Raw genomic sequence first — 9866 nt, 5'->3', positions numbered from 1 at the left:
AAGGGGGGCGAATAATGCCTGGGTCCCCTTCAGTGAGACCCATATGGGCAGTGTGGGGAGGGAGCCTCATCCTCAGTGTGATTTCTGCAGCTCCCTGATGACAAAGAGCTTGCTGGTGTGGCCTGCAAGACCTTGACTGCAGGCCTGGCTCCTGCCTCTATGATGCTGGACAAGGGGTACTCCATTTTTGAGCCTTCTTTTCCCCCAGAGATTTTTTTTTTAACCTGTCACTACAGTTTTCAAACGGCTGAGATTACACACCCAAGGTCCCCACGCTCAAGTCTCTGTGCTTCCAGCCGGCAACAGATTGCGAGTGGCTGCTGCTACTTTACTTACAGGACTGCTTAATTAACTTGATTAATCAGCCCGTGTTCGCACAACACTCTGGAGACGCAGAGCCCTCTGGTTGCTGCTGCCTGCTGCTCTGCGGCCGCTGCCCTCCCCTTTATTCCCGACCACTGTCGGATGGTCACAGGCAAGAAGGGAATCCCAGAAAGGCAGCCTGGGCTGGAGCAGCCACGTCTCCTACTCCAGCAAGGTTTGGAGCAGAGAATAGAAACAAATATTGCTCAAATCTGACCAAACCACTGCTCCCGTGGTGTGCCCTGCCAGCACGGGGCAGGAAGGAGAGCAGGGACCAGGCTCCCCTGTTTGACTCGATGCCTGAGCCAGCGGAGCGTTCCCGTCTCCCCGGTTCCGCTGCCACCGTAGACACACGGGCTTTAACAGTGCCCGGTGGCGCCGGCGGCGTTCCCGGTTGCCCGGGCGGGTCCAAGGGCCGAGGGCCTGGTGGCGGCCGGCAGGAGCCTGTCGCCGCCGCTTGCTGACATCAGCAGTGAACTTGGCCCCGCGTCCCGCTGCTCCCGCTCCCGGCCGGGGTCACCGGTGCCCGCCCGGCCCAGGGGTGCAGGTGACGGGCGCTCCACGTGCCCGCGCCGGGCAGCGCCACGGGCGGGCCGAGCAGCACCCCCGGGACCCCGCACCGCGCCCGCGTACCCCCTTCCCTCAGGGGGCTGCATCCGCCCGGCTCCCACAGACAGGGGGGGCGAGCGGGCCGCGACCCCCACCCGCGGGGCTTTGTGTAAGGGCTGGCGTTGGGGTGCTGCACGGGGACAGCGCGGAGCGCGGCGGGCACGGGCAGGCCCGGTCCCCGGAGCAGCGCAGGGACCGGGGGGCCGCGCCCCCGCCTCAGCCCCGCTCGCTTCCCCCCCACCCCAATATTTTCCCCCCTGTCGGGGCGGCAGGGCGGGGCGAGGCCTAGGGGGCGTGGTCAGGCGTGGCCAATCGGAGCGGCGCACTCCGAAAGTTTCCTTTTATGGCGAGGCGGCGGCGGCGGCGGCCCGATATAAAGCGCGCGCGGGCGGCGGGCGGGAGCCGCCGCGAGCTCTGCCTGCCCTCACCGCGCGCGCGCCCCGCTCCCGCCGCCGCCTCGCGCCCGCCCCGGCTCCGACCGCGCCAACTCCCCAAAGGTGAGAGCGGCACCGCGACAACGGGGGATAGGACAGTAATAATATTAACGAGAATAGTAACGAGCCGGTGTTGTTAAGGATCTCGGTGTTATCGGGGTTGTTGGGACACGGCGCGCCCTTTGTGCGCTGGCGGGGTGGCGGCCCCGTAGCGCGCTGCCGCGTTGTCAGGGAGAGAGACGCACCTCGCGGTTTAAGGCTGGTTTCGGGGGTGATGCTTGCGGAGGGGGGTCGCGCCCCTGCCACCCATGGGGCTAATCCGCCCCGTAAGAGGATTGCTGGTGCGGACGGGGGGAGCGGGTGGCTCGGCGAGGCTGCTGTGTCCCGGGAGCGGCGGTGCGGAAGGCGGGCGCGGGGCTTTGTCTGTTCCGCGGAGCCGCCCGTGCCGGGGTCGGGGCCCGGGGGCGTTGTCCCCCGTGAGGAGGGGCGCGGCGCCCCCGCCTCGCACATAGGAATAATCGTGGTGGCTGTTGCTTGCGGGGAGGGGGCGGCGCCCCTACACGGGGCGAGGCTTTGGATGGGAACAATGCGGGGTTGCGGGGCGCAGGGGGGACCCCCCGTGTGCCCGGAGCGCAGGTGCAGGCGCGCTGCCCGCTCCGACTACACTTCCCAGGCTGCCCGTGCGGGGCGGCACATGTGCGGCAGCTGCTGCCGCCCCTCCGCCACCGGATTACACCGGAGCCGCCGGCGCTGAGCCTGGGCGGGCGGCAGTTGCATAAGACGCTGGCTGTAATCCCGCCCGTGGTGCTGCCGGTCGATGGGGCAGAGCCCCGGTCACGCTTGACTAGTGAACTGGGTGTGGTGGCCAGCGCTTGTCGTTGTAGAGGCTGGCTGAGGCTTTGGGGGCTGTGCAGAGGGGGCGAATCCCGCTGGCTGTGCCTGGCACACGGCGGGCACCGGGCGTTACTCCCTAGGCTGGGCGGGCGCGCCAAGCCGCGCTGACTGGCGCATGGCGGGGCTCTGAGGAGAGCACCGGGCGTGACCGGCGGGGCCGTGCGGAGGTGTTGAGCCCCGGCGGCCGGCTCAAGGTGGGGCACCGGGCGTGACCGGCGGGGCTGTGCGGAGGCATCGAGCCCCGCTGGGCGGGACGCGGCGGGGCGCTGGGGTGTGGCGGCCACGCCCGCCCGCTCCGGGGAGTGGCCGCCGCCGCCGTCCCCCCGACAGCCGGTGGCGGGCGAGGCGCGGCGCGCTCCATCCATTGCCTTTTATGGTAATAATGCGAGAGGGCGCAGGGACTTCCTTTGTCCCAAATCCGCGCAGTGCCGAAATCTGGGAGGCGTCGCCCCCTCTAGCGGGCGCCGGGCGAAGCGGAGCGGCGCCGGCAGGAAGGAAATGGGTGGGGAAGGCCTGGGCGGCATCGCCTGCGCTTCCCGCCATCGCCTCCCCTGCCCGCCTGCCGCCGCGGGACGGGGCTCGCCGTGTCAGCGGGGATGCTCATGTCTCCTTCTCTCCTCTCCTCCCGCAGCCAGCCATGGATGACGATATTGCCGCGCTTGTTGTTGACAATGGTTCCGGTATGTGCAAGGCCGGTTTCGCCGGGGACGATGCCCCCCGTGCTGTCTTCCCATCCATCGTGGGTCGCCCCAGACATCAGGTAGGTGGCTGGTTGTGCTTATTGTCTAACAAAAGAGAGGAGTTTAGGTGGCAAGAAGCACTTTTATTTAGCTTTGTACCTTGAGAGGTCTGTGCACTGCAGCACAGCTGGTGGGGAATCCAGCCTCCTGCAGAGCTTTTGTGCAGTGTGTGTGTCACAGCAGCTGACTGGATGCCTTTCCTGATATGTGACAGCAGAGGGATAATAATTGGAGACTCAGCTTTAAATGAAGGGAGTTATCCACTCTTCAGCTGTACTTACCACATGGTCTTTGTTCTGCAGGGTGTGATGGTTGGTATGGGTCAGAAAGACAGCTACGTTGGTGATGAAGCCCAGAGCAAAAGAGGTATCCTGACCCTGAAGTACCCCATTGAACACGGTATTGTCACCAACTGGGATGACATGGAGAAGATCTGGCATCACACTTTCTACAACGAGCTGAGAGTAGCCCCTGAGGAGCACCCTGTGCTGCTCACAGAGGCTCCCCTGAACCCCAAAGCCAACAGAGAGAAGATGACACAGGTGTGTAGAAGTTGTGGCTTGGAGCTACAGCAGATAATTGCTGCAGGCCAGCTCTCCTCTTCCATGTTGTCCTCTCTTCTCCTTCACCACTATTCTCCCTTTTTGCCATCTTTACAGGGTTTTCCTTTCCTGACCTGAGTCTCCTCTTTGCTGGACCTTGACAGGTTTTGTTTGCTCTTCTAAGCTGGCTTTCTCTGAGACTGAACTAGCAACTTGTCTAACTGCTGTTTCTGCCTAGGCACACTAATCCATTTACAGCCCCTGAGTGACTCTACTGTAGATTACTTGGCATTTGTTTGTTCCTTGCTGTGATATGTGAATGGGTCTGTAGCAGTGGTGTCCCTGCCCAGGCTCTGACCTGGCAGGTGTGGGTGGAGACCAAGTGAGATAAGCATGGACTTTCAGGGGAAGTGTAGAGATGCCTCTTATCTAAGGGCAAAAGTAAAGACCATTTGCATGGACTTGGTGTGGGTGTGTAGGAAGAACCCTGTGTTTTGCTGTTGACTCAACCCTTCCTTTTCTCTCCCTAGATTATGTTTGAGACCTTCAACACCCCAGCCATGTATGTAGCCATCCAGGCTGTGCTGTCCCTGTATGCCTCTGGTCGCACCACTGGTATCGTGATGGACTCTGGTGATGGTGTTACCCACACTGTGCCCATCTACGAAGGCTATGCCCTCCCCCATGCCATCCTCCGTCTGGATCTGGCTGGCCGTGACCTGACGGACTACCTCATGAAGATCCTGACAGAGAGAGGCTACAGCTTCACCACCACGGCCGAGAGGGAAATCGTGCGTGACATTAAGGAGAAGCTGTGCTATGTCGCCCTGGATTTCGAGCAGGAGATGGCCACAGCTGCTTCTAGCTCTTCCCTGGAGAAGAGCTATGAACTCCCTGATGGCCAGGTCATCACCATTGGCAATGAGAGGTTCAGGTGCCCTGAGGCCCTGTTCCAGCCATCTTTCCTGGGTAAGTGAAGCTTTTCTAGGACACTCTGTTGCCCCTTAATGTTCCTTCTGTGAAGGGTGACCTGGTGACCATGACAGTGATGTACCATGTTTTATTTCTCTATCTGTAGCAAGGCTTGTGCTGCCCACCAGTCAGTCTCACTTACACAGCTTAAAGCTGTTTGAAGGACTTGGGTCAGTAGAGCCTGAGGTTGAGTCTGTCCCAGCCATGGCTCTGTAGTTCCTTCCTGCTGGTGTCTTGGTTGCCTGTAGTATCCTCTTAAGCTTCCTTGACTTTGTCTGAGCCCTTGTTGACTTGCAACTTCTGTTTCCTCACAGGTATGGAGTCCTGTGGTATCCATGAAACTACCTTCAACTCCATCATGAAGTGTGATGTGGATATCCGTAAGGACCTGTATGCCAACACAGTGCTGTCTGGTGGTACCACAATGTACCCTGGCATTGCTGACAGGATGCAGAAGGAGATCACAGCCCTGGCACCCAGCACAATGAAAATCAAGGTAGGGTGGAGTTGGGGGAACATCTCACCACCACTGTTGGGCTGAAATACGCAACATTAGTGGAGGGTGGAATGCTGGAGTTGTGCTCCAAAATACACAAACCATGTCTGTCTGGTAGTGCCTTAATGGCCTTGGGCTGAACAGGGTGGCACCCACCCAACTGCGTGAATAATGGGATTAGAGTAAAGACTGACTGCAGAGGAGGGAGGTGGGTGTGTGAGAGGTTGTGTCTTGATCCTGTTTGGACTCCATGGCCAAGGTTAGATAAGGGAATTAGGCAGCTCCATCTTGCAGGGCTGTGCGTGGGCTGTGAGCGTAGTTTGATGCTGTGTCTGACTGGTTCCTCCTCTTCCCTGCAGATCATTGCCCCACCTGAGCGCAAATACTCTGTCTGGATCGGGGGCTCCATCCTGGCCTCCCTGTCCACCTTCCAGCAGATGTGGATCAGCAAGCAGGAGTACGATGAATCCGGACCCTCCATTGTCCACCGCAAATGCTTCTAAACCGGACTGTTTCCAACACCCACACCCTTGTGATGAAACGAAACCCATAAATGCGCATAAAACAAGACGAGATTGGCATGGCTTTATTTGTTTTTTTTTTGGCGCTTGACTCAGGATTAAAAAACTGGAACGGTGAAGGTGTCAGCAGCAGTCTTAAAATGAAACATGTCGGAGCGAACGCCCCCAAAGTTCTACAATGCATCTGAGGACTTTGATTGTACATTTTTTTTTTTGGTTTTTTTAATAGTCATTCCAAATATTATAATGCATTGTTACAGGAAGTTACTCGCCTCTGTGAAGGCAAAGCCCAGCTCGGAGGGAGTCCACCAGTTACAGCTGGTGTTAGGTTATAATTGCTTGTCTGTAAATTATGTAACCCGACAAGTGTCTTTTTGTATCTTTCCGCCTTAAACACAAAATACACTTGATCCTTTTTCTCTTCGATTTGTCAAGCAAGCAGCCTGTGTTCCCCAGTGATAGATGTGAATGAAGGCTTTACAGTCCCCCCACAGGGTCTAGAAGTGATGCCAGTATGTGGGGGAGGGAGGGGCTACCTGTACACTGACTTAAGACCAGTTGAAATAAAAGTGCACACCATAGAGGCTTGACTGGTGTTGGTTGTTCGTTTTCTTTCTTCTCACGCCATTTTTTGACAGTTGCTCCCTGCTGGGATCTTGCCCTGCCAGGCTGCACAGCTCTGCTATCGGGCTGGGGGGGGGTGCTGGTGCTTCGGGGCACAAGGCAGATGGCTCTGGGTGATATGGGAGGGGTAGAAGTGAGCCTGCCAAACCTGTGGGTCCCCAGGGCTGCTGCGGGCTGGAGTTCCCAGATACTGCCAGTGTGTGCAACAGCTGCTGGAGGTACTGGGCTTAATGGGGAATTCACCTACACCTTCCCAAATGTTGCTCTGTGTGTCTCCCTCCTCAGTGTTTTATGGCTCATGCTGCACTGATGGAAGCAAGTGGGGTGTGCTGATCCCTTAACAAAGCCAAAGCAGCTGCTTTGTCCCTCCACCAAGGCTCCTTTGTCTGGTCTCAGCTGTACATGGGGCAGTGTCTCTGCTTCTCCCTGCTCCAGGTGTCAGAGCTTGCCTGTCCTGCTCCCAGTTTGCCCTGGGAGGGAGGCTTGGGTTCAGGTGGGGAGACTCATACCCTGGCTGGGTGTGGAGCAGCTTCCAGGTGAAAGCAAGAGAAAGTCTTGTGAAGTGCAAAAAATTGACTTCAGAGAGCAGAGCTCTGGAGTGTTACATGGGTGGGGCTGGGAAAAGGTGCAGGAGGAAGAAGGAAGCTTTGGCAGGGTGAGTGACACAGCTGCAGTGCTGGTACCTGCCTCCAGCCCAGCCTCGGCCAAGAAGGTTTTGGGCTTACTGACACTCTATCCATCCTTTGAGCTTCCAAACCCTCTCTGAAGCTTCAGCCTTGTTTGATCAACTTTGCTGGTTTTGTGGGAAAGAGAGGGGTGACCCTCACAAAGCTGGGACCCTGTTGGGTACAGCGATGTCCCCAAGTCCCCAGAGCTGGAGTCACATCTGTGGAAAGGAAACAAGATTGAGGCTACTGGGTCAGGAACAGGAAAAGCTGAGCCAGGTAACTCTGTTGCCAGCTCCAGGAGACCAGACCTGGGAGCGTATTCAGGAGTGAAGCTTCCCAAGGCTCTGCCACCCTTGCCTGCCTTTGAAGAGCTAATGTCTGTGATTGTGTCATGCTCGAAGCAGATGAAAGGCAGGGAACAGGCTCTAGTTCCTCTTTAATCCTCTGCCTGGCTGCTGCTGCTCTGGCATCGTACCCTGCTCAGGGTGGACCTGCCGGTTTCTGCCCTTCATCTCCCCAGGCTCCCTCCTGGGTGCAGTGGGAGCCTGGCAGGGCTGGAGGTGCAGACACTGGGCTGAGCTGGTGAGTACTGGAAGCACCAGTTTGCAAGAGAGGAGGTGAAACTGGTTGGAGTAAGGCCCAAACTGGGCTTATAACCTGGGGAAATGGAGTGAGGAAGAGGCAATGGCAGCTCCTGGGGAAGGAGTTGGTGAGAGCAGGGTAGGAAAAAGGCCAGCAGCCAAGAAGAGATGACAGCAATAGGGAAATGGGGTGCCTTTCTTCAGCCTCTTCTGAAATGGTCACTGATGGCTGTGGGAAAATGTACTGAGACACAAAGAATAGAAGAAACTGGAGGTGGTGAGAAACCAGTGAGCAGCAAAATGCTTGGGGCTGAGGGCAGCTCAGGTGAGCAGAGGTGTGGGCACAGGGAGACTGGTGCAGAGCTGCTGGACACAGGACAATCAGGATGATTTTCATATTCCACAGCCAATGGAGGTATGCTGTTAATTAACACTTGACAGGGCTTTTTCTCCTTTCTTCCCATTTCACTTGCTGTTTGGGGTAACCAGCCCCTCAGTAAAATGAGGCTGAGCCTTCCACAGCCCTTCCCAATGCCTGTCCAGCGTGAGGCCATGGTGTGCACAGCCACACTGCAGGCTGCTCCAGCAAGGCTCCATTTATCCCTCCTCTGGGCCATTACATGCTGGAGAAAAGAATGTGGTGCCGGGCAGGGACAACTGCAAGCATTACTCACTGCTCCCAACTCCAGCGAGCACGGGGGAGCCCAGAGTGGCTTCCTCTCAAAAATGTTGAGTGGTGAAAGAGAGGGGATTTTTTTAAGCACAGTTTCTCTGCCATGGAATTTCAGAGGGCTCTATTCACTCCTCACTGTTTCACAGAGGTGGGCAATGCTGAGAGGCCTGTCAGGGAGGGCAGTAGATGAGCCATGTCCTGGCTTTGTTAGACTCAAAGGAGAAGCTGTGCAGGGAATAATCAGTGATCTATCTAGCACACAAATAGCCAGGGGTCGTGGGGAGACCAGAAGCTTTAATAAGTCCACCCACAGGCCAGGCTGAGTGTGTCCCCCTCTCTGGATCAGCCATGGTGATGTTCCAGGATTCCTCAGGCTGCAGAGACAGCGGGACTTGGCTCTAGATCTCTTCCAAGGCACCCAGCCCTTTCCTACCTCCCTGTAGCTGCCCCAGGAGAGATGGCTCAGCTCAAGAGAGCTGAGCAAACATGTTTTACACCCTTTCTTCCCTCAGAGTTCCCAGCTTTCCCTCCTGCTGGAGACAGTCTCTGGCACTTCACCTGCAATTAGCTGATGACCTGGAAAGTCACCTCACTGAGCTGCTTATGGAATCAAGCCACCGCCGGGAATTAGTGATGTCCTTGGCAAAGGAGATGGTGGCAGCTCTCGGGATTTAGGCCTGAAGGGCCTCATTGTCTCTCAGCTGTGTCGGGGACAGTTGACCAGAAACGGTCCCTGGCTGGGGAGGGTCCTGTTCTCTCGTTAGTGAGCATGTGCTCCTCCAGGAGAGGTGCCAGCTGGCCGTGTGGAAAAATCCCAGGGAATCTCAGAGCATTCAAACTAAACTGGCCTCTTTGCAGAAGTCCCCTGGGAGGATGCAGAGCACAGCTTTAGAAAATGGCCATTCCAAGGTACCCATTCAGGGATGGGTCTGTGGCATTGGCTGTGCTCAGAGGAGGAGCAGCCTTGGTCCCTGAAGTTCTTTGCAGGACTGCTGACCTGGAGCCTGCCCTGACTTGCATTATACCCATCTGTAATCCACTTTAGCAGGCCTTACAGTATTAAACCATATCAGGGATTGAGAATCACTTCCAGCAGTGGAACGAGCAATCCACCCAAGCATACCAAGTGCTGTGGCCGCTACAGCCCAGCTGGGCTTTAGTCAAGCTGACAAAAGGATGTTCAGGCTGTATCAATCTTAAGAAGAATCAGAGCAGAGAACTGAGACAAGACTTTTCAGGGAAAAAAAACATAAAATCCCCAGGACAGGCTGGCCTTGAACGTTAAGATATTTTGTTTTAAAATACCTTGATAGTGGTAATAATTTGTTTGCCCTTCTGGACTGGGACAGCATGATATGTGCCTTGCCTTGTTTGGGCTAGGAAAATGTGTATTGGTTGTGAGACGACCAAAAGTCTACCCACATGAAGAGCATTCCTGAAGTGAGGCACAGCAAGGAGCGTTTCCTCTATCACTGTCTGGCCACCTCCCAGGGCCATGAAGAGAAATGCCAGAATTCAGTGTAGATGTTCAATTCCTTCCTCCTTTACTGCCCACTTCTGCCTCATGTTCAACCTCTGTGTCTGATCTGCACCGACACACTGCTCATTTATTTGGTGGATCACAAGTCCAAATGCAGCTCCTCTTACAAAGCCTTGTTTCTCCTCAGTTCCACCCTCTGTTCCCAGTCCTTATTTAGGGCTGTCAGCTGCTCTGTGGTTGCTGTATACCCCGGGGCTGGAGGGAACCCA

At 56.6% G+C, this 9866-nt stretch overlaps 1 protein-coding gene across 1 annotated transcript; it reads left to right on the top strand.

Annotated features, from left to right (window-relative positions):
- Positions 1–1378: 1378 nt before the first annotated feature.
- On the top strand, positions 1379–6161 carry ACTB (actin beta). Its single transcript, XM_058816357.1, has 6 exons — positions 1379–1469; positions 2932–3060; positions 3343–3582; positions 4113–4551; positions 4869–5050; positions 5410–6161. The coding sequence occupies exons 2-6, from the start codon at positions 2938–2940 to the stop codon at positions 5551–5553; spliced, it is 1128 nt and encodes a 375-aa protein (XP_058672340.1). The 5' UTR covers positions 1379–1469; positions 2932–2937; the 3' UTR covers positions 5554–6161.
- Positions 6162–9866: the final 3705 nt, after the last annotated feature.

The sequence above is a fragment of the Ammospiza caudacuta genome, chromosome 17 (genome assembly GCF_027887145.1).
Source record: "Ammospiza caudacuta isolate bAmmCau1 chromosome 17, bAmmCau1.pri, whole genome shotgun sequence".
Taxonomy (NCBI): domain Eukaryota; kingdom Metazoa; phylum Chordata; class Aves; order Passeriformes; family Passerellidae; genus Ammospiza; species Ammospiza caudacuta.
Note: the sequence above shows the minus strand (reverse complement) of the source record. Positions and strands in the feature narration are given on the sequence as shown.

What these genes read in the sequence shown, in the direction of transcription:
- ACTB (XM_058816357.1), top strand. Translation starts at nt 2,938, where the DNA reads ATGGATGACGATATTGCCGCGCTTGTTGTTGACAATGGTTCCGGTATG. An exon ending in GTTCCAGCCATCTTTCCTGG is followed by an intron (nt 4,552 to 4,868) that starts GTAAGTGAAGCT and finishes GTTTCCTCACAG; the next exon opens with GTATGGAGTCCTGTGGTATC. An exon ending in CCAGCACAATGAAAATCAAG is followed by an intron (nt 5,051 to 5,409) that starts GTAGGGTGGAGT and finishes TCTTCCCTGCAG; the next exon opens with ATCATTGCCCCACCTGAGCG.